General features: G+C 53.1%; 1 protein-coding gene across 1 annotated transcript in view; it reads right to left on the reverse strand.

The window, feature by feature from the left end:
* Positions 1-1317: 1317 nt before the first annotated feature.
* The window catches only part of LOC133344957 (hypermethylated in cancer 1 protein-like), a 33017-nt gene continuing 10907 nt past the window's right edge, over positions 1318-23427 (reverse strand). The window contains exons 2-5 of the mRNA XM_061555292.1: positions 11686-12255; positions 7934-8095; positions 6626-6787; positions 1318-5371 (exon numbers count right to left, since the gene is read on the reverse strand). Coding sequence (XP_061411276.1) covers positions 4566-5371; positions 6626-6787; positions 7934-8095; positions 11686-12217 — 1662 coding nt within the window. The 5' untranslated portion in view covers positions 12218-12255 and the 3' untranslated portion in view covers positions 1318-4565. The remainder of the gene's footprint in view (positions 5372-6625; positions 6788-7933; positions 8096-11685; positions 12256-23427) is intronic.

Genomic DNA, 23427 nt, shown 5'->3' on the forward strand with positions numbered 1-23427 from the left:
CTCCTGTTGGGATCGCGAGCCGCCTGGCCGGGTCGAGAGAGACGCAGTGGGCGACGCATCCGCTGCACACACCATGGCAGCGGATGCGGATACCTGATGCACAAATGTAAAATTAAAAGTTCTCTCCAGTAGTGGTGCGACTGTGGTCATCCAGAACAGACCGTACCACGCGTCACGACGCAATGCCCCGATCCACAAATACGAAGGAGACATCACAGCGATGATGTTGATGATGCTGGTGCACTACTCCGCTTGCCCGTGACGCGGTTGTCTGGCTTGACCACCTTGAATGTGAAGTCGTGGTCGTTGTTCTGCATCTACATCAGCCGTACGATAGTAGAAGAATACCTGATTACACAAAATAAAATTGCAAGATAGCAGGCTCGTTGCGAAGGTAACTCGATGACTCGGCCGGTGAATGTCACAGCCCGGACCAAAACACGAGGCCAACACGAAGAGGGCGCTCCAGACCTGCGCTGTGCCCGTGCGCGGCGCTCTGACCACGAGGAGCCGTTCCCACGGCGAGAAGCCCACGTGGGGTGAGGCTTGGCGCGTACCCACATTTCACCCCACCGCGGAGATTCCACGAATTGTCGCCATATCGGGTTCGCGAGTCCGGGATGTTTGACACCGAGATGGGTGCATCGGCCTCGAGTGGCCGGCAGGGCTCACATGATCTCATTGCATCGAACATTCACGAATAGAAAAACGTCGGTCCTCACTGCACGCTTGTATTGCGAGCCTAATAATAGACATCAATGAAGCAAAGCATGTTCACAGCTACGGCGTGCACGGGGCGACGCTGGCAGAGGTGGAGGGATTCCTCGCCAAGTCACGATTGTCTCATCATCATCAGCCATGATCTAGCCACTGCTGGATGATGGCCTCCACAAGCATCCGGAGCCGTGAAGTCAGCTGGTGACGTGCAGAAGTTGGACGGATCTGAGTCCGTTGCCCCAGTTGCCCCAGTTGCCTGGGGAAACGCGGATCTGATCATCGTGTTCCTTGCACCACGGTGGCTCGGAGATGTCAACTACCTTGGTATACAACAGGCCGTGGATTCCATCCCGACCCTGACGCCTGCACATTTCCCCGTGGTCGCGTAAAATTTTCTGTGGGCCCTCAGGTTTTAGAAACACGCGTTTAGATTATTTGGCTGCGAAACATGTCCACATGATAGGCCACTTGGTTGGGCTATCATTTGTGCCCAGATCGTTTAAAAAAAAAAATCGCTACATAGCTGAGTGGGTCTCACACCTGGTAAAATAACATTTAAATAAAAGCATGCGCACCAGACAAAAAACAGCCTCCGTTTTTGTTGATTTATTACAAACGTTTGGTACACCATGCAAATATAATTTAAAAACTGCAAAAAACGTATCAAGCTTGCTGTCCATAACTTACGCAAAATGCGCAGTGCTGCATTTCGAGTGACAAACACGGCGACGCAGCCGAAACGGGGGGGGGGGGGGGGGATCGTGCAGATCGCGGTGTCAGGCCCAACGGCAGGGCGCTCCGACGAAGTCACCGACGACAATTCATCGTGGCTGGACAGCGCGCACGCTGGAGCACACAGGAGCACACAGGAGCACGCACACACGCACGCACGCTCGCACCCTCACACAGTCGCACACACTCACACAGTCGCACACTTCCAAAGTCGCACACTCACACACACTCGCACAGGAGCACAAACTCACACACACTCACACAGTCGCACACTCACACACACTCACACAGGAGAACACACTCACACAGTCACACACTCACACAGTCGCACACACTCACACTCGCACAGGAGCACACACTCACACTCACACAGTCGCACACAGTCGCACACTAACACACACTCACACAGTCGCACACACTCACACAGGAGAACACACTCACACACAGTCACACAGGAGCACACACTCACACACACACTCACACAGGAGAACACACTCACTCACAGTCACACAGGAGCACACACTCGCAGAGGCATCCGCACGTGCGGCGTTCGCCCGTGAGCAACCAATGAGCCCATCACGGAGTCGCGTCAACCTACGCGTGACTCGATGCGTTCGTGACTCGACGCGTTCGTGACGTCAGCTAACACGGCACCGGCTTGGCTTCTGCAGTGGCGGGGTAAACACACAAACAAACTAAATCCTTGCCGCCTCCCGAGTCACGCTGGGCTGGCTCAGCGCAGCCCGGAGCGCGGCTCGCCTGTTGCTGTCGTTGTTGCTGCGCAGTGGAACAAAGAGGCAATTTGGCTACGAGTGCATCACCAGCGATCGAAACAGAGCCGGGGTACACTCGCGGTACGCCACGCCGGCACTTCTCACGACAGCCGGACTCGCGCGCACGCACGCGTGTGTGTGCGCACGGGCGCTTAGTGGAACGGCCCCCCCGTCCCCGACGCTGCGATGTTCCACGCAGAGGGGAAAGGGAAATGAAAGCGCGCCGCAGGGCGATTCGGTTTCATCACCCGGCGGTGGGGATTCTACATTTCCATTTCGACCACTGGTCATCGCTGCGAACAAGTTCGAGCACTGGGTTCATTGATTGTCAGCATTAATCGCAGCAAAAGCATCATCTGCATTGCATTGCCAAACAGTGCAAATATCTAAGTAACATTCAGTGCCTATGGTATTTTTTATTTCTTATCAATCTTTGGAATAACGTAATAAAAAACAGTCTTGCTTGGGCGCCTGGAATAAATGAATGCGAGAGATTATATATATATGAAATGAACAGGCAAAACAAAAACACACACACACACACGGTTAATTTGTTGTTGCAAAGTTCAAAAAGAAAATGGACAACCACGATGAAGTTCAAACGAAGCCACCAGACGCAAGAGCAAGATGAGCGGGCGGCCACAGCCATGCCGCGCAACGTAGAGGGGTGCACCTTTGACAAACCCGGCGACGAAACCAAAGAACCGAGCTCCGTTAGTTCTTTTGGGCCGTTTGTGTGGCGCGAAAAAAATGAAATAAAATCGAGAAGCGAAGCTTTCCCCCATAAAGAGATCGACGAAACTAAACCCACGCACCGGATCGGCTTCGACGGCACTGACACAACGCCGATGTGCCGGAGCGCAAGTGCCGGGGAGCGTGCTCGCCCACCGCTATCGTCCACCGCTATTGTCCAGGATAGTAAAACTGCTCTCCTCCCGCCTCCTGCCTCCACCTCCTCTTCCCTCCTCCCTCCTCGCAAAGGCGCAACTGCTGCCTACCAAAAAGAAAACGTATCTGACACAGCGCGGAGAAATCCCTACGCAGTGCTGACGGATCCGCCTCACGGTAAAAAAAAGGTCCGCTTATTCAACAGCCGTTAAAAAAACGCTATTTATATAGATATGGGAGAAGAAAAAAACACAAAGGAGACTCGCTGCAGTGCACAAGGCAGTACAGAAAGTAGATTTCTTATCTACCTTGATGTGGGAGTGTTTCCCACACAAGTTTTTTTTCGTGAGATTTTGTTCATGGGAATTCCGTTTCCTTCCCATGGATAGAATCTCTCGACAACATGGCTAAACATCCCAAGTGAGGCCTTCATAGGTAAATAGTAACATCTATTATACATCCTCAAGCTGGCTGTTAACAGGCGACACGCAAACTCGGAAACCCGCCCGCGAACACTCGGCGAGTCCATTTTTCTTTTGACACGACCCGGGTCGCCGGTCGCCTGGAGCAGGCGGCTCGTGAGTGGTAATCGCAGCCACAGCGAGAAACATACTGCATGCCGTGTGCCGGATGCGGAAATATTTTCCGAGCCACCAAACCCGGGCAGGCCTGGTTGAGATGAGGCCTTGCGTAGGCAATGCCGTTTCAGACTGGGCACAGCTGCCATCCATGGAAGGGAACTTTTTATTCCAGGATTTTTTTCTTTTACCAATCCTCATACAACAGCGAAACACACAACCAACGACTGCGTGGCATAATACAGGTTTTTTTGGGTTAGATCACGTAAATATATAAATGTGCCGTTAAACCCACCACCACCTGACACAGCCAATAAGGTTCGTCACGTAAACAGAACGTGCCAATTCGTTACTAGTACAGCACACCGGTGTGTTGGAGAGCCAACAATTCGTTACTAGTACAGCACACCGGTGTGTTGGTATGCTGTACTAGTAATGCCATGTTCTGTTTACGTAACAAACCTTACTAATTGGCTGTGTCAGGTGGTGGCGGGTTTAACTAAACATTTCCATTTTTATGCAATCTAACCCAAAAAAACCTGTATAATGGATGATATTGGTCGCGAAAGCCTAGGTGTTAAACTAACTGCGTGGCACTGTACGTTGCAAAAGTCAGCCCTTGCTCGCTCGCTCGCTCACTCATCCAGAATGCAGTTCACTCACGAGCTCACTCGTCCGCTCACAGGTCACTCGCTCGCTCGTTCAGCCACTCGTTTACCTATTCATCACGAATCCCTCTTACTTACTTCCCACTCACTTGTTTGCTCGCTAACTCACTAATTAACTCACTCATTCTCTCACCTACTCGCCCACACCCTCTCATCCACGCCCTCAACCCATCCACCGGCTCGCTCGCTCCTCTCGCTTGCGAGATCGCTCACGGCGGACAGATGGGCGACTGGCTCGGAAAGGGCTGCGCTTCGCCGGGGCCGTCGGGCACGCCGCCTCCGCTGCCGGCGCCGCCGTAGCCCATGACGGCGGTGAAGTCCTGCGCGAGGCGCTCGTGCGTGCGCCGGTGCCGCGCCAGGCTACAGGTGCGCGAAAAGCGCTTTCCGCACTCGTGGCACTCGAACGGCTTCTCGCCCGTGTGCCGCCGCTTGTGCCGGATCAGCACGTGCGAGTGCGTGAAGCGCATGCCGCACTGGTCGCACCAGAACCGCCGCGCCATCGCGTCCTCCGCCGAGCCCTCGGCCGCCATGGCCCCGAGCTGCGCCAGCTGCATGGCGGACACGTAGCTGCCGGGCGAGTAGCGCCCGTGCTCCTCCGCGTACGGCCTCTGGCCGCCGCCCCCGCCGGCGAGGCCGTAGACCGGGTCGCGCGGGCCGTAGGCCGCCGCGTCCCCGTCCCCGGCCGCCTTGACGCCGGGCTCCGTCTCGGCCGCGACTTCCTCGTCGGGGGAACCGGCGAGGCGCCGCGCCTCCCTCTTGTAGGGCTCGGGGGTCTCCCGGTGGGAGTACGCGGCTGGGTCGAGGCCGTTCCCGACGGCCTCCTGCGCCGCGGCCTCCTGGACCTCGCCCCAGGGGCCCTCGCCATTCTTGTCGAGCGGCCGGTACTCGGCAGGCGGCTGCTCGTAGGCGTCGTGCGCCGCCGGGGCTTTCCGATAGACGCCGCCGGCGGTGACGCCGGCGATGGGAGGAGCGTGCTGCTGCTCGCCGGATTCGGGGAACCTCGCGCCGTGGTCGACTGCCAGGACACAGGGAGGAAGACTGAGCGCAGGCGGGCACTTTGCGCCACGACGACTGAGGTCGGTGCAGCTATGGGTTTGTGGGTAATTTATAAATGGTTTTAGTTACCGCGCTTGGCACGCGGTTGAATTATAAACCTTGCTGCACAGATATAAAAACATTTACTACTTTTGCAGTGCTAGTTGTCACAGGGCAACGTGGTGAGCAGTGGAGCGCAGAGCAAAAAAACCAAACGTCGTACTGTACTGCTATACTTCCACATTTAACCGCCCCATCTCCACAAACCCGCGCTGACGGTGAAGCACGGCCCAATAATCCCCCACAGCCCGTACAGACACGAAGAGGAGGCCCTCAACCAGCAGTGGAGTGATAACAAAGGGGCCGTGCGTTTTAGGGTTGGAGGATGCTCGTTGTTCTGCACGACGCTCCTCTCCCGAGGAAGGCCTCAATAGCACGCGGAGCGAAACAACGGAAGGGACATCACGGACGAAAACAACACGCCCAACGACCCGAACGCACGCCACGGAGAGGCGCGTGAACCACGGGCGGCCACGACACTCGCAGGGCCCCGCCCGGGGGTCCCCCATCGCTGCGCTGACCTCCCGTCCCGTCTCGTCTCCCGATGTGTAAAGTCACAGCCCGATTTACGCCCTCCCTCCTGCTGTGGGTACCTTCGCTGTAACGTCCTCAACGCGTTGATACCCAGTCCCATACTGCGTACCATTGTACCACGCCACCACGTACTCGAGATTTTACGAACTTTACCATTAAGAGACAACGTTGGTTTACTGAGCATCCACTCTTTAGGTTCTGTAACCACGATACGATCCACCATCCCATCTCTAGTAGTACTAGTCGTAGTAGGTTCTGTACCACGTTACCATCCACCATTCCATCTCTGGTAGTACTAGTCGTAGTAGGTTCTGTACCATGCTACTATCCGCCATCCCACATTTCTGCTGTGATTTGAGTACTTTCCAATAAAGTTCTGGTTTCAGGAGCGCATCCTGGGCCTACACACCGGGTTACACATCTGCGTATTCACATTTTTCAGACGAACACAAAAGAGAAATCCGGCCCCACATCCCCTCCCGACGTGACCGGCGCATTGCGAGCACGATCGTCGCGATCCCCCCCAGCGGCGGATCTGTGCAGCGATGGAGGAGGAGACGCGCGGAGAGACGCACGGGGGAGACGCGCGGGGAGACACGTGGGGAGACGCGCGGGGAGACGTGCGGGGAGAGTCTCTCACCCGCGGCCTTGGCCCTGCGCTTGTTGGGGCTGGGCCCCTTCCACACGCGGCTCAGGTCGACCGACTCGTCTTCGCCGAAGGCGGCGGCCCTCCCCGCAGGGGACGCGCGGTGTCGCTCCCCCAACGCCGCCGCCGCGTGCCGCGCCGAGCGGCTCGCCGGGTCTGCGAGGGGGACGAACGCAAAGTTCCACGCTTGGCACGGGCACCGTCGCGTTGTTTTGGCAGCGGGTGAATTGTGAATCGGTTATTTTTGCCGTGATCACCCGCCTAGCCGGCAAATTATTTAGCGATAACAATAAAAGCAAAGCTTCACCCTTTCCGGCATGAACACAGGTGTTGAGATGTTCACACGCCAAATAGACACCTCTTACAAATGAACCACGCATACTCGTGCTAAAAAGAATGCAAACCATCTGTGATTTTATACTGTACTCACTGTCCTTGAAACTGTTAGGCCTGCACCAGACACTGCCTTTGATATGGCTTTGCCTCACCAGTGCTATAGACCGCCAAAAGGTGATTGGTACAAGCACAATGCAAACACCACAGTATTAACATTGATGACTGCTGAACCCAATCTATTAATGCTTTGGTGTTTGGACATCTAAACATCGGTATTTATTCCAGAAAGGGTAAAACGCCTTTTTTAACATTCGATATCTTGATAGTGGAAAAAGGGTCCCACAGATAAGCCAAATAGTTATCACGCGAACCATGTATGCCGAACTTCTTTCGCACCATACAAAGCCAACCGTGCTAATCGGAGATGCGGGGGAAGGACAACAAACTAAACACAAAAAACAGTTTGAAATAAATGAGTTTTCAATCTAGATTTAACACGGTGCATAGCTCCAATGGCTTCCTAATAGCACAGCTGATAGTTAATAATAATCATGTCAACATCGCAGTTGTTTATTATATAAATAATGTGCCGTTGATGTTGTAAACCATTCCGGTGAATTATAGTGGTTTTACGGTTACGGTATAAGATACTGCTCTTCCGAAGAGATGGGACCCAGTCCCAGAGATCGGCCCAGACGCGTGCCCCATGAGCACAACAACTGCTGACTCGACACAACGCAACGCGCTCAGGGTCAAGGGTTACGGCCGGCGCGTGGGGGGCCCTGCTGGGCTCGCTCGGTTCGGCGTAGGGTGGCTGCGGTCCGGCCGGCTAGCGTGCGGTGGCACGACCCCACCGGGGCCCTTTTGCTTCTCGCTCGTGGCCTTTTAGAATTCGGCTCTCTCGGGACCCCCCACCGCCCCCGCCCACGGTCACCGCCGGTGGCCGTCTCTCGCTCTGCCCCCTACCTTCGGGGGGATGCTCCGTCTTGACGTGCACGTGGTCCCACGGCCGTGCAGGCCGCCGCTTCTCCCGCCGCTCCGCCGCCGCCGCCGGCTCCAACACCGCCACCTCCAGAAGTGTCACGTCCGCGGCAGCCTTGTACCCCCCGGGGGGGCCCTCGTCCGCTTCTGCAACCGGCACGGCGCGCATGGGTGGGGGGAGTGGGGGTCAACTCGGCGTAATGCCGCTCGGCTCGGCCGTGCCGGCGAAACCGGGGGACGTGCCCAACGAGCAGCGGGCCGGCGGGCTGAGCGCAGGGTGCGGCTCTGGGTTTTATCCAACAAAAAGATGCGGTTGTGTGAAATCACAACGGATATGGCACCACGGTTTCAAATGCTCGAGATGGCTTAATCATGAGAGAGGATAGTTGATTTCGGTGGGTGTGGACAACGCTGTGCACTTACTGCGTATACGTTCAGATTACTATTTTATTTACCAGGTATGACCCACTGAGCCTATATAGCTATTTTTCAGAATACATCTGTAACAAATTGTCTTCAAAAGCGTTCCCAAATGGGAATAACAGCGTACTGTGAATATCAAGAGGACATCGTCATTGTTGCGCACACTCTGTAGACAAGGTCGTGACGGCTACCAGCTGCAAAGATAAACTAAACCGCTGTGTAAACCATTTTTATTTAACCAGGTAAGGACCGCTGATGCTCGACGTAGCTCTTTTTCAGAAGCGACTTGGCTACCACAAATGGTAGCTCAACCAAGTGGCTTATCACGTTGGAGATTCAGAGCAGCCGAAGATCTCTAAACGCATCGTTTCTAAACATTAGCGTTGGTGGGGGGGCGGTCCCAGGCGTGACATTAAACCGCACTGAGCGATGGTGTCGCTAACAAAACACCGCCGTTGAGGAGGCACTGAGGGCAACCCCAACTCCATCGTCGCTCCCCTCCTCCGGTGATGGCTCAAGAGCCCTCGGACACAAGAGGGGGGCCGTTGAGATCAGATGGCTCTCGGGGTAGCTTGAGCTACGGACCTGCCCTCGGGTGGGGAACTCGTTGGGGAAGAGGAGGGCGCGTTTGTGTCACGAACGCGTGAAGACAACTCGTTGGATTTAAAGGCGGCCGTGGCGTTTGCCGAGGCGCGTTTGCCGGGAGCGTAGAGGCTCTCCGTCTGGTTTCTAAGCGGCATGGCCGTTGGGGTCGACGGTGGGTGACCGGGCGGCATGCGGTGAGATGTAAATGTGGTTATTGTATCTTACTGCACTGCTTGCTCTGGAACAAAAACTATTACAGTGCTATGGAAAACTCAAAATCCACAAGGATGGGAAGATTCATTCGAATTTAAAAACAGTTTCAGACTTCCACGATGTTGATTGCATTTAATCTCGTGGACCTTAGGGGGCGCCAATGTCCTGTCCAGACACTGCCCGGATTCGCCCGCACTCAGTCGCAGCGTCTTCACATTCACGCTGCACCCTCACGCTGCACTCGCATACTGCACAATGCACTCTGCACCCTGCACTCAGCATTGCATACTCACGCTGCACATGCACGCTGCACACTGCAAATTCACTCTGTACACTCAGCGGTGCACACTCACGCCACACTCATGTATACTCAGCATTGCATATTCACGCTTGTACGCACGCTGCACATTCAGCGTTGCGCACTTAATGCTGCACACGCACGCTGCACTGGCACCCTGCACACGCACGCTGCATTTTCATCATTACACACGCATGCTGCACCCTCACACTGCACCTGCACGCTGCCACTCAGCCGCGCTACGCTCGAGTCCATTAGCGGCGGCAAGCCAGCCGGGCCCGTCTCCCCGTGCGACAGGATTTATCGATCTCCCGCAAAAGCCGAGGGGAGAGACGCTGGGCTGAGCTGACCCCTGACCACAATTTGACCTCTGCCACATTGCGACTTTGAGGCAGGCACACGGCTACCGCACCAGTGCCCAGTCAGCAGACGGGAAGCTTGTTAAGCAAATCTGGCTCCGACATGAAAAACGTCATTCTGAAAAAAAAATTCGTAAGACTCCCACGGGGTACAACAAATATTAGTCACTCGCTCTGTCTGGACTGTCTGTCTCTACAATGAAGAGGGACTACTGCCCAAAGCGTCACCGGTTATATATATTGCTTTTTCTCCTTTTCGGGCCACCGTGTTATTGACAGAAGTGTTGCCGACTCCTTGGTTCGGGCACTGGCACAAGCCGGACGCGGTCCGGAGGAGTTTGTGCCTCAGACGCGACAATAAACAACACAACGAGCGGAGGAGGAGCAACGTCCGCAGGGGAAGAAGGCCGCTTGTGTCACCGACGCGATGCTGCGCTGGCGGCTCGCCGCCTAGGGGTGGGGGTCTCCGAACCTCCTCGGCCTCGACGCTGGAAGCCTGGCGGCGGACGTGGCCAGGCCACAAACCCGTCCCCGCTGCGACGGCTTCAGGGGCGGTTTGTGGTTCGCTAAAATGGTGCGGTGCAGCGGAATGGAAAAATGTTTCGTGGTCGCCCACCGCATTTTTCTGCCATTTTGAGCGCTCCACCTGAACTCCCCCCCCCCCCCACGACTGCCATTAGCTGAAACCCCCGGCCCCCATTTGGAGGTTGCCGTCCGTTTGCAACCTCGGCTCGATCGCGGATGGCTGCGTTATTTGTGACTTTATTTTATTGAAACAAATACGTAACGACGTAAGTTTGTGGATGCCGGGAGTTAGATGACACTCGCGTTTTAACACTTCAATTTGCAAATAGTGCCGGCTTACTCTTCCAACACACACGGTCACATGGCTGGGGGAAAGTGCAACCATCCACAGCACACCTCCAAAGATGTACGTTACACGTGCAGTAGATTCCCGTGACACAGCCAACTGCCGAACACCATCAGGCACGGTAACTCTGGCACGTCGCCTGACGAAGCTGGTTGCTGTCATCATTGTAAATGTTGTAGTGGGTTTACTCTCCAACACACCACATAGTGCTGAACTAGGAACTAATTGCCACGTTTTGTTTATGCGACAAACCTTACTCATTGGCTGTTTCAGATGGTGGTGGCCTAACGACCCATTTATACTCATGCAATCTAACCCAAAATAGCCTTGATTGTGATTGCGCAACACTTCACACGAACGCACAAGGTGCCGAGGTTGTCAGAGTGGTCGGTTCTGCCCCCTGAATCCGGCGCTCTCTGCGCCAAGAATTCCCTGCACTCAGATGCACCCTTCCCCACAACGCACAACACTTTACCGATGAAATACAAATCTGAGCGGAAGAGCGTGACGACGATACCACAGATTGCGTCCGACCTTGTCACGCCTCCCGAGATTCGCTGGGCTGAGCTATGACAACGCTTGGATGGGCGACTATCCTTTGCATAACACGGGTGACGCAAAGCGGTTGTGGGGCTACATTTTGGGTAGTGCGGCAAAAATCCGTTGATGTACTCTGATTCTATGCTCCGAGGTCTATGCTCCCTGCCTTCACCAACCGACCCTGACAAGCGAGGTGCAGTACGGGTAAGGGGAGGCCCTCATCCAGCAGTGGATTGACACACGGGCTGCTCGTGTGTATACAACGGTGGCGCTTTAACCAATGTTAACCTCGCGTGACCTCGCGTGACCGCGTGGCGGTGGCAGGTGGCGGCACCGCATCGTGCGACGGGAACTATATCGGCCAACACCGTTTCGGGAAAAATGAACCGAGGTTCAATTCTGGGGAAGCAGGGTTAGCACTGCGTCGCTCGGCCACTCGCTCCCGCACCTGAGCAGGCGGACTCCCGCGCGCCGCCGCCGTCTCCGTCGCCGTGCGCCGCCTCTCCTCCGTCATCCAGCAGCGGATAGAGCGCGGGCTCCAGGCAGCTGAACCTCTCGGCCGACTGGAGCAGCTCGTGGCTCAGGCTGTTGAGCGTGAGGACGATGGCGTCCAAGAGGCCGCCGAGAAACGGCTGGAAGGCCGCGACGGCGGCGGCCACCTGCAGGCCCCCCCCGCCGGCGCCCCCCACCCCTGCCCCGTCGTGGCGCTTGGGGGACGAGGCCTCGGTGAGGCGGCGCAGCACGGCGTAGAAGGCGAAAGGCAGCCGCTCCCTGGCGGCGGCGAACATCTCGGCCCTGACGTGGGGCTGCTCGGCGCACGCCAGGAAGGCCTCGTAGTCGCCGATGCCCAGCTCCCGGTCCACGGCCTCGGCCACGCCGAGGCTCACGCCGTGGGCGGCCAGCCACGCGGGGAAATCCTGCCGCGGGTCCACGCCGGGCAAGGCCACCGGCGCCGCCGCCGTCACTGCCGCGGCGGCCATGGTCGTGACGTCCGTTCAGATGTTGTCTCCACGCGCACCTGGGAAGGGGAGAAAAAGGGGCAAAGAAAACAGAGACGTGAGCGCTTCCCTCTTGTCCGCGGCGAGGCGGGAGGTCGACACCGTGGGCCCCGTCATCAGCGAGGCTTTCCGCGAATTGGCTCCGCTCGTCCCCAAGTGGATAATCGGAATGGAGTGGTGGACAATAGTGGCGTGCGCGCCTGCGTGTGTGCGTGCGTGCGGACCCTGTAGCTGTCGCGGATAACAGGAGTCGCACACGGGATGATAAGTTCAAGGATAAGGGGAGTTCTCCTGCAGGGCGCGACGCCGGTGCTCCCGGAGCGAGCGGAATGCCGCCGGTTTTCAACCAGATTTACCGCACAACCCAATGTCGAAGCAAAAACTGCAGCAAATTTTTGTTTCCCAAAATAGTGTGGAGAGTGAACAATTAGTGGTGCAGAACACAGCAACAGGGTTTAGAGCCAACATCAATTCTCTCTTTGCACTGAAAAAACCTTCCAGTGGCGCAGACAGTGGGTATGCAATGGGTCTTGGTATGCCAATGAGTTTGTGATGAGTATGAAAAGGGTATGCAATGGATATGTAATGGTATGTAATGGTTACGTGATGAATATGCAACGAGTTTGTAACGCTTATACAATGGGTATACAATGAGTATGCAATGGGTGTATCTCGTAAAGGAGCATAGACCATCATGCAAACTCTGGTCATCCTCGCAGCAGGAGCAGCGCGGCTGTTGGCTCGCCATCGGACAAAGACGGTCACCGCATCGCGGCCGTCTGGAACGCTCTTCATTGTGATACCAAGAAGCCACTGGGAGTTATGCACTTTAAATCATCACCGAGATTGGCAAACTCATTTCTTTAGAGCTGCTTTTTGTGTTTATTTTGTCCTCTCCCTCGCATTTCCGCGAAAGTAGTTCAACGTACAGACGTAGAACAAGTAAGCAATGTTATATTATGGGTACGTGATGGGTATATAATGGGTATGTAATGGGTACGTAAAGGCATGTAATAAGTATATAATGGGCATGTAATTGGTCATTGGATTTGTCGCTGGGCGATTGTGAATTTTTCACATTTGGATTGTGCCCCATTCCACAGATAAACCGCATATTGTACTATTTGGACTGTTAATCTGTTTAGTATTAATGTGTTGCTGTTACGTATTCAATATTCATACTTAATTCCTGGTTATTGATGTATGTACGTATGTCGAATGTCTTTCGCATTATACGTAGCCAACCATGCTAATCGGAGGTGCGGGGGAAGGACAACAAACGAAACACACAAAGCAGTTAGAAAGAAACGAGTTCATGTCTCTATGTCCACCGCGGACAGTGATCTTCACTCATTCTCAGAGGGGGGCCACAGTCGCCGAGAAGTCATCGTCAGCGTGAGGGCCGCTACACGTTTGAGACCATCGGGGGTTTGACAGCAGCACGACGACGATGATGATGATGGGGGGTGTTTTCACTCTTTTGTGTTTTATCGGCGGGGGGGGGGGGGGGGTGCCGTGAGATATCGCGACGATCGTCCGTGCATTAGTGGGGGAACGGTTGTATTGCTCTCACCGGCTTGTTAAATGTGAATTGTTTCGCAACCTACCCAGGTCTCCCTTGAAATAACGTTCTCCTCGGTCGTGTTAAATAAACGACGGCTACAAACACGCCTCGGGCAGCAGGCGTCCACTTCCCGACACTGGACAGCTTTCATCCTGTTGGGTCGCTGCGCGCTTTTATTTGGAATATAAGAATTTGTACGCAGACTGGAGTTCGATGACCTATGAAGCTCTTTTTCGCAGATGTCCAGTTGCGGTGAGTCAGCAAGCTACAATTGTTTAAAGATGGTTTTATTTCTTCATCATAATGGTTGCTTTATAGGGTCAATGGATAATTGTGAAATAATTCTAACGCTTAAAAATTAGTTTTCGGTTGTTAGGGAGCAATTATTCACAATAAATGTAGTTACATTAGTTATTGATAAATAACCACGTACACTCTGGCAGGTAATCATTCCAAAACGCCTCTCTCTAGGTCTGGTCCGATCACTTCAGAAGAATAGTATCTTAGACCGTAACTGTGAAACCACTATACAGTCGACCATTCTGCATCGCGACTTTCCATATCGGGGTTTCGACATATTTGTGGGGTCGGCATAAGAAATGAAATGGGAATTTTTGGGGAGTTTTGCAAAAGCCGCAGACGACACGCGAAGGCCACCAGACGACACACAAAAAGTTTAGTAACTCATAAATGCATAAAATATATGTACAATACTGTATAATATTAAGGTATTTTATCTCACAGCGCACTCCCCCCCCCCCCCCTCGGAGGTGCTCGCTTCGCTCGCCAAGGGGACAGAATTTTGACGTGGTTTTTCCAGATCGCGGGGGGCCTGCTCGCCCCTAACCCCCGCGATGTGGAAGGGTCGACTGTAATTCACTGGAATGGTTTACAACACTAACGGCACCTTATTTATATAATAAACAACTGCAATATTTACATAATTATTATTAACCATCAGCTGTGCTATTAGGAAGCCACTGGAGCTATGCACCGTGTTAAATCTAGATTGAAAACTCATTTCTTTCAAACTGCTTTTTGTGTTTAGTTTGTTGTCCTTCCCCCGCATCTCCGATTAGCACGGTTGGCTATGTATGGTGCGAAAGAAGTTCAGCATACATACATAAACATAACCACACGTCCTCTTGAGTCACACACTTTGGTCACAAAGTGTTCTACATCGCTCTGCATCTTTGGCCAGTAAAATCTGTCTCGGGTGAGGTGTAGTGTCTGTTATCCCTCCAGGTGTCCTTTTTCTTGGTGAAGTTCTCAGAACACCGGGTGAGTGGTACGGGCTCGGGCAGGACACGCGGCCTTCCGATATAGTATTCCCCCTTCGTCGCCTAGGTGCAGTTTCTCCCATTGCCTCAGCAGTCCTATTATATTAACTATGCAAGTTCAACCCCAATGAAGCTTGGTAGAGGATGAATAGAGTTCAAAAGAACTCACAAACACCTTGTAAAAGAAAGTACCCAATTTTGTTTCTTCCACGAAGCTCATGATCCACCCTAAACCACATCCACTGGACAAACCATGGCAGCAGATGCAGATACCCGATGCACAAATGGAAAATTATAAATTCTCCAGTGTGCGACTGTGGTCATCTAAAACAGACCGTACAACGTATAACGGCGCAATGCCCCAAACTACAAAGACATCACAGCGATGATAGACTCCACTTGCTCCTGACACGGTTATCTGGCTTGACCACCTGGAAGAAGATCATGGCGTTCTCCACTCTAGACAGTTCTGAATGGCCGTTGGTCCCTGACCTTCTACCGTTGGACTTTCCCTATTATTTGGCCGTCCTCTTAAGCTCCCTCAATATGTTCTGGGGTCAGAGAGCGGCCTCGTGTTTTGGGAAGTTCCTTCTCCACCAGCTCCAGCGCCTTCGGGTAGATATAGGTCCTCTGAGCCGGTGCCCCATAGTTCCGTGTAATGTGCATGTTTGGAGGTGCCGATGTGCCCGACATCAATGGCACCTTAGCTCTCTCTCTTGATCCCCAGCATGTCCCTGAGGGGCAGTCCTGGGCTCATAGCCTCGATTATTTCTTCCACAATTCTTGACTCCGAGTAGCCTTCTGGAGTCCAGCTTCCATCTGGTGGACCAAGCGTGTTCAGGACAGTTTGTCTTTCTGTTGCCCTTCCCCAATCTGTCCACAGATCTGGAACTCTTTCCGGAGCGTTACTTCAGTGAGCCTGGGCTGGCGGCGGGTTGTGGTCGGTTCCACTTCTCTCCCAGCCTTGCCAAGTGCGGGTTATACTTTGTCTTCGAGGGCTTTGATCTCCGCTTCAAGCACCCTGCGAGCTTCCTCTTGCTGTCCCCGCAGGTCGAGGTACTGGTCCTTGAGCTGCTTCAGCTGGGCGAGCCCTTCCAAGGGGGTCGCTGCGTTGGCGCTCCGCTTCACTCGTGAACGGCAGAAGTCTACGCACAGCTCTCGGCAGTCCTCTCGGCAGTCCTCAATGTCCTCCAGCACCTGCTCAGCTGACCGTATTACAGCTCCCCGGCTTCTCCCTGCAGACTTCTATGAGATGAGCCTTCTCCAGCTGCAGCCAGTCTCCTGGCTGATCCCATCGTGCAAGCGCTCCATCTCTTCGCTGACTTTGGGTGTTTATCTTGGACAGTTATTTTGAGTAGAAATGCTTTAGGCTTGTCTCCGTTTGAGCAGCTGCACTTTCTTCAGTCGCGCTTGACTCTCCTGCCAGGTTGGCAAAGAATATGTAGCACTTCCAAACTGTAGAGCTTTTGTCCAGTTAGTTTTAAAGATGGTCTCATTTTATCATATCGTTGCTTTATACGGTCACTGTATAATTGTGAAAACTATATAATGCTTAATAATCGTTTGCAGTCATTACGGGGCATTATTTTACGAATAAATCTATTCGCATTAAATATGAATAAATAACCACATACGCTATCGAATTCGTAACATATGCAATAAGATAATACAGTTATCCCTTGATTTATGAAAGTGATGCGCTCTTCGAAAAACACGCGTGAAACTAAAATTCGTAAATCTGAATGGCTTTTCCCATTGCTTTGACGCTAAACATTAGGGGTGTGTTTCGGACAGTCATAATAATAATAATGAACATAAATATAAAATATGATTGAATAATAATTAATATAAAACCAAAATACTTTTTCTTTTCAGGGAACTCACCAAAATATCTGCTGCATGTTGGAATGACTGGCAAGGCCATGATGATGTGGAGGCGTTGCTGTTGCACTGCAGGGACACCGTGACGCTGTGGCGGATGGACGACTTCGCGGCGTGCCGGGTGGCTGCTTGTTTGATCTCACGGCGCGTGTCGCGTGAAATTTCATTGATGCGGAAATTCGATTTCGTCAATCGAAAGCGTTCGTAATTTGTCAATTGGGTCCACGCTAAATTTCGTAAACGGAACGTTCGTAAATCGAGGGATCCCTGTAATTCTAAAACCTATCTGTGGGTCTGGTCCAATCTCTTCAGAGGCACGGTAAAATCTCTTCATTCAGGGATTTTTCTTTCGCGAAATTTGACGATGCGCAATTTTTTATTTGTATAGCAGTTTAACTTTACACCTTCTTCCTTCAACTTTCCAAATCGTGATTTGGCAACATTGCATCATGGTGGACCGGTACTGTCCGTGCACCGTGCAGCAGTGGATTGTGGGCCGTGTGCCGCCATCCACATGCTGAAGCTTTTCCTCCGCAAGTGCCCGTTGACGTAACAATAGTTTTCAACGAAGTGTTTGACAAATGTAAATGCTGTTTGAAGGTGCTTGAACTCAGAATTGGTTATACGTGTACATTGTGTGTTGTACGGTGTCGTACGGGTACTGCACATGTACAGTGCCTGGTTTTGGCTGCTAGGTATGAAACAGATCATTGCCCTAAGCGACGCTCCCTATCCCTACCTGATTCCATTGTTTCTTATGGGACAAATTGCCCTGCCTTGCGTTTATGCTTTTACGGTCCCAATCCCACCCCTATTAGCATAGATTTCTATGGGGGGAAAAGTTCCCACTGCACATCTTTTCCTTATAAGTCGAAACTTTCCGGTCCCTAACCCCGAGGTATATCTGGGACCCCCCCTCCCCTGTATAAAAATGGCGATTGATTGAATTTCGCAAAAGAAAAATCCACGAATTAATACGTTTTACTGGATCTACATTCGCGAATTCTACTTTCGCGGAGATTTTCAAAAGCAGAACCCTACATAATACAGTAACTGTGAAACCACTGTAATTCACTGTAATGCTTTACAACATTAATGGTACATTATTTATCGAATAGACAATTGCATAGCTTACAACACTTTTTACCACTCATCTGTGGGTTTGCTCATAACCACACTAACAGGCGTGTCTGTGAGAATATTCATAGTTATGTAGCTGCATGACTCTGAACACTGACAAGGCGGCAGCAGCAGCAGCCATCTGCTAGATCTCTACTCTCCCTCTTCCATCCCTTACCCCCCCACACCTCGCTCTTTTCTCTCTTCCCATCCTTCACCACTATTATTTGTTTTGGTGATTATTTTGGCGACCCCTTAGCTTCGTTGGAGGCGCCACTCCACAATGCCTGCCTGCTCCTGCACCCATCGGGCATCTTCTCGGCAACCTGCTGCCGGCGCTTCCTCCGCCGTCGCCCGCTCCGCGCGGCTTCCTCGCCGCTCCTTACGATCGGCGCCGTTCCCCTCCCGCGTCTCCTGCTGCTGCCTGCCCCCGCCACCACCGGCGACCTCGCAGCGGACCGGCTGCCGGCGGCCGCTCGCTGGGCGGCGCAGGCGACGGTGCCGCCCAGCGACCTCCTCGTCGTCCCGTGTGGCCGGTGGGCCGCTCCGTCAGCCGCGTCGGGCGACTTCTTTTCCGGGCCACGTGGCGGCCGAGGCATCGGCGGCCCCAGGATGGGAGGTCGAGCTCCTGCCCCCCCGGGGGAGTCTTCACCGTGTCAGCATGCAGTGGCAAGCGAGCCGGGCCAAGGCTGCGCATTCTACCTTGTGGCGGGCCCGGCCGAGACTCTGCTGCTGCTGCGCGGACGTTGCGGGAACGTCGCCGGTGGTGCGGGCGACTCGATCGCGGTGGCCCCCTTCTCCCTCTTGGCTCCAGCCCCTCGCCGTCCCCCTTTGTCTTCCCAATGCAATAAGCCTCATTACTTTTCAGCCCCCCCAGATTCCTGTCGCCCGTCACATACGACCAGGCCTATCCCAACCCCTTATTATCAATCCTTCTTGTTTTACTGCATCAAAACTACACCACCACTTACAATAATCCAATTCTTCACTTCAAATTATTATGATGTTACGTGCAATGTTATAATTGATGTAAAGCACCTTTGGTAAAGGTGCTATATAAATTTCATTAAGATAAGATAATCACCCAACTCGCTCGATAAGTCTCTATACCTTATCCTATCGATCCCTAACATCATAGGCACATTCATCCAATACACACTACCAGCAACTTAATTTCACATATCTGCATACAAGGAGCATGACAATAGGCTTCTTGAAAGTTCACGCCATCCACGCGCGCGTGTGCACGTCTATCGTGCATGCGCGCAGGGTGGTCAGAGCCTCAGTGTTCAACTGCCTGCATACGGCGGCGTCATGACTCCTGACCAACTATATTGGCTAGGGATGGAATGAATCACAGCCTGTGGATTTTTAACAGTGGGAGGAGTGGGGGGGGGGGCTTCTCTCAGACTCTAATGCCCTGTGCCAGCCAGCCTTACATCTGCAACATCTACAACGACATCCAACTCAGCGAAGAGCTGCCCGAGTCTCGTGACTCACTAGCAGGCGGACACTGCTTTGTTGTGCTCGGCTACATTCCTGAGCAATGATGCAAACCAACCTCCTCTTCCAACCACCAAAACTGACGGCGGTGTGGCTGTGGCAAGCCTCTTCCTCTTAGTTTACCCATAGGGGACTGCGCAATGCGAGGACGGCCCGGTGGAGGCTAGCACGTGCACGCAGCTCGTAAAACGGCTCGCAAACGCCTGCCACTCTCAGCCTCCGCACTGCGAACGTCGCGATGGCACGACCGACACACACGCTGCCGGGGCCGCTGCTCTTGTGGGTGAGGGAGCACGCAGGTGGAGTGCGTCTGCCAATCATCTCAGTTAACCCATGGCACCTGGGTCTGTCCCGTGACCTCCTGCCCAGTGACAGTTCACGTGGCCTCAAAACGTCACCGCCACTTAATGGCGAACGGCGGTTGTTGTTGCTGTGCATCCTGAAGCGGTGGCGCAGTGGTTAGCGCGCTACAATCTCGGCGACCCGGGTTCGAATCCCGCTCACGGCCAACACCAGTGACGAATATCTGAACGACTCAAATGAGTACCTGATGCGGTGTGTAAACATCGCCACTCGGGAGACAAATGCGACCAGACTTGTTTTTTGGCCACCCACCCTCTCGTGTGCCATGCCGGCCATCATTGGTGCTCACTAACAGCACTTGCCCCAACAGTCTGGTAAGGCTATACGGGGGATCTTTATCTTTGTTTTTTGCTGAAGAGCAATCACAGAGAGACCCAGCGCTGCTGCTGAAGAGGTCGTGCCACTTCTCCAGGTCACATCCTGCCCTCTCAGGGGAGAAGATGCTCTGGCTGATTTGGCTGCGTTAGTCACCCTTTGTAAGTGATTCTGGAGCTGTTGTTGGGGGGATGCCAAACGTTTTGCCATCCAACATTTGGTTATCCATCAAATCAAGTGACCCAAATCAGAATCATTTGCACGAGCAGAATTTATCTCGCGAAAAATATGCATCTTTCTCAAGAAGTGAAATGTGGCGCTCATCGCCATCGACAGCTCTAAGCCTGCGATGGAATTTCCACATTCCTACGACAGGGCCCGGTCTTCTCCGCAAGACAACCACCGTGTTGCCTTCCCACGCACTGGCAGTCACTTTATCAGATGCCCTGGGAGTTGATTGCGAGCTTGGTGCAACCACCCCCCCACCACGCGTGGAAACAAAATATAAATACCGTGCACTGCGTCTCAATCTGAAGCGGAGTGGTGACTTCCAACCACCCCACAACCGAACCCAACCACAGACAACAACAAGAAAATAATAAAAATAAAATCAACACGTGCTGCCATGAACTCGCTATGAGCAAACCATGCGACACACAGACTAGACGCAATTCACGGTGTAGCCTCTCCTGTCCTCGTTGTCTCGAACTCCCCCCTCACTTCCTTCACCCAGCCACTCGTGCTGTAGACTCCCCGCATCTCCCCACTCCAGCCCAACCTCACGGTGTCCCTCACTTCTCCTCTGCCCATTCCTCTGACCGCCTCTCACTCTATACAATGAATACGCGCAGCGCCTGGAGGAGCGGTGGTATCTATACGACGATATATCCAAGTAGCAGTGCCAACTCTGTTTCACACACAACACTCGTGTGTATGGTGTGTGTGTAGTGGTACGTGGTGTGTGTGTAGATACACGGTGTGTGTGTAGATACACGGTGTGTGTGTAGGTACACGGTGTGTGTGTAGGTACACGGTGTGTGTGTAGGTAGATGGTGTGTGTGTGTAGGTACGTGGTGTGTGTGTAGGTACACGGTGTGTGTGTGTGTAGGTACGTGGTGTGTGTGTAGGTACGTGGTGTGTGTGTGTGTAGGTACACGGTGTGTGTGTGTAGGTACACGGTGTGTGTGTAGATACACGGTGTGTGTGTAGATACACGGTGTGTGTGTAGGTACACGGGGTGTGTGTGTAGTGGTACGTGGTGTGTGTGTAGGTACACGGTGTGTGTGTGTGTAGGTACACGGTGTGTGTGTAGGTACATGGTGTGTGTGTAGGTACACGGTGTGTGTGTAGGTACATGGTGTGTGTGTGTGTACACGGTGTGTGTGTGTAGTGGTACGTGGTGTGTGAGTGTATAGGTAGATGGTGTGTGTGTGTGTACACGGTGTGTGTGTGTAGTGGCACGTGGTGTGTGTAGGTACACGGGGTGTGTGTGTAGGTACATGGTGTGTGTGTGTAGGTACACGGTGTGTGTGTAGGTACATGGTGTGTGTGTAGGTACATGGTGTGTGTGTGTATGGTACACGGTGTGTGTGTAGGTACACGGGGTGTGTGTGTAGGTACGTGGTGTGTGTGTGTAGATACACGGTGTGTGTGTAGGTACACGGTGTGTGTGTAGGTACACGGTGTGTGTGTAGGTACACGGTGTGTGTGTACGTGTGTAGGTACACGGTGTGTGTGTAGGTACACGGTGTGTGTGTAGATACACGGTGTGTGTGTAGGTACACGGTATGTGTGTAGATACACGGTGTGTGTGTAGGTACACGGTGTGTGTGTAGGTACATGGTGTGTGTGTAGGTACACGGTGTGTGTGTAGATACACGGTGTGTGTGTAGATACACGGTGTGTGTGTAGGTACACGGTGTGTGTGTAGGTACACGGTGTGTGTGTAGATACACGGTGTGTGTGTAGGTACACGGTGTGTGTGTAGGTACACGGTGTGTGTGTAGGTACACGGTGTGTGTGTAGGTACACGGTATGTGTGTAGATACACGGTGTGTGTGTAGGTACACGGTGTGTGTGTAGATACACGGTGTGTGTGTAGGTACACGGTGTGTGTGTAGATACACGGTGTGTGTGTAGGTACACGGTGTGTGTGTAGGTACACGGTATGTGTGTAGATACACGGTGTGTGTGTAGGTACACGGTATGTGTGTAGGTACACGGGGTGTGTGTAGTGGTACGTGGTGTGTGTGTAGATACACGGTGTGTGTGTAGGTACACGGTGTGTGTGTGTAGTGGTATGTGGTGTGTGTGTAGATACACGGTGTGTGTGTAGGTACACGGTGTGTGTGTAGGTACACGGTGTGTGTGTAGATACACGGTGTGTGTGTAGGTACACGGTGTGTGTGTAGGTACACGGTATGTGTGTAGATACACGGTGTGTGTGTAGGTACACGGTGTGTGTGTAGGTACACGGTGTGTGTGTAGGTACACGGTATGTGTGTAGATACACGGTGTGTGTGTAGGTACACGGTGTGTGTGTAGGTACACGGTGTGTGTGTAGGTACACGGTATGTGTGTAGGTACACGGGGTGTGTGTGTAGTGGTACGTGGTGTGTGTGTAGGTACACGGTGTGTGTGTGTAGTGGTACGTGGTGTGTGTGTAGGTACATGGTGTGTGTGTGTGTAGGGTACGTGGTGTGTGTGTAGGTACACGGGGTATGTGTGTAGTGGTACATGGTGTGTGAGTGTATAGGTAGATGGTGTGTGTGTGTGTACACGGTGTGTGTGTGTAGTGGTACGTGGTGTGTGTGTAGGTACACGGGGTGTGTGTGTAGGTACATGGTGTGTGTGTGTAGGTACACGGTGTGTGTGTAGGTACATGGTGTGTGTGTAGGTACATGGTGTGTGTGTGTATGGTACATGGTGTGTGTGTAGGTACATGGTGTGTGTAGGTACATGGTGTGTGTGTAGGTACATGGTGTGTGTGTAGGTACATGGTGTGTGTGTAGGTACATGGTGTGTGTGTAGGTACACGGTGTGTGTGTGTAGGTACATGGTGTGTGTGTGTAGTGGTACGTGGGGTGTGTGTAGGTACACGGGGTGTGTGTGTAGGTACACGGTGTGTGTGTGTAGGTACATGGTGTGTGTGTGTAGGTACGTGGTGT

The sequence above is a fragment of the Lethenteron reissneri genome, chromosome 3, assembly GCF_015708825.2.
Source record: "Lethenteron reissneri isolate LAM-NWPU_2019-01 chromosome 3, ASM1570882v1, whole genome shotgun sequence".
Taxonomy (NCBI): domain Eukaryota; kingdom Metazoa; phylum Chordata; class Hyperoartia; order Petromyzontiformes; family Petromyzontidae; genus Lethenteron; species Lethenteron reissneri.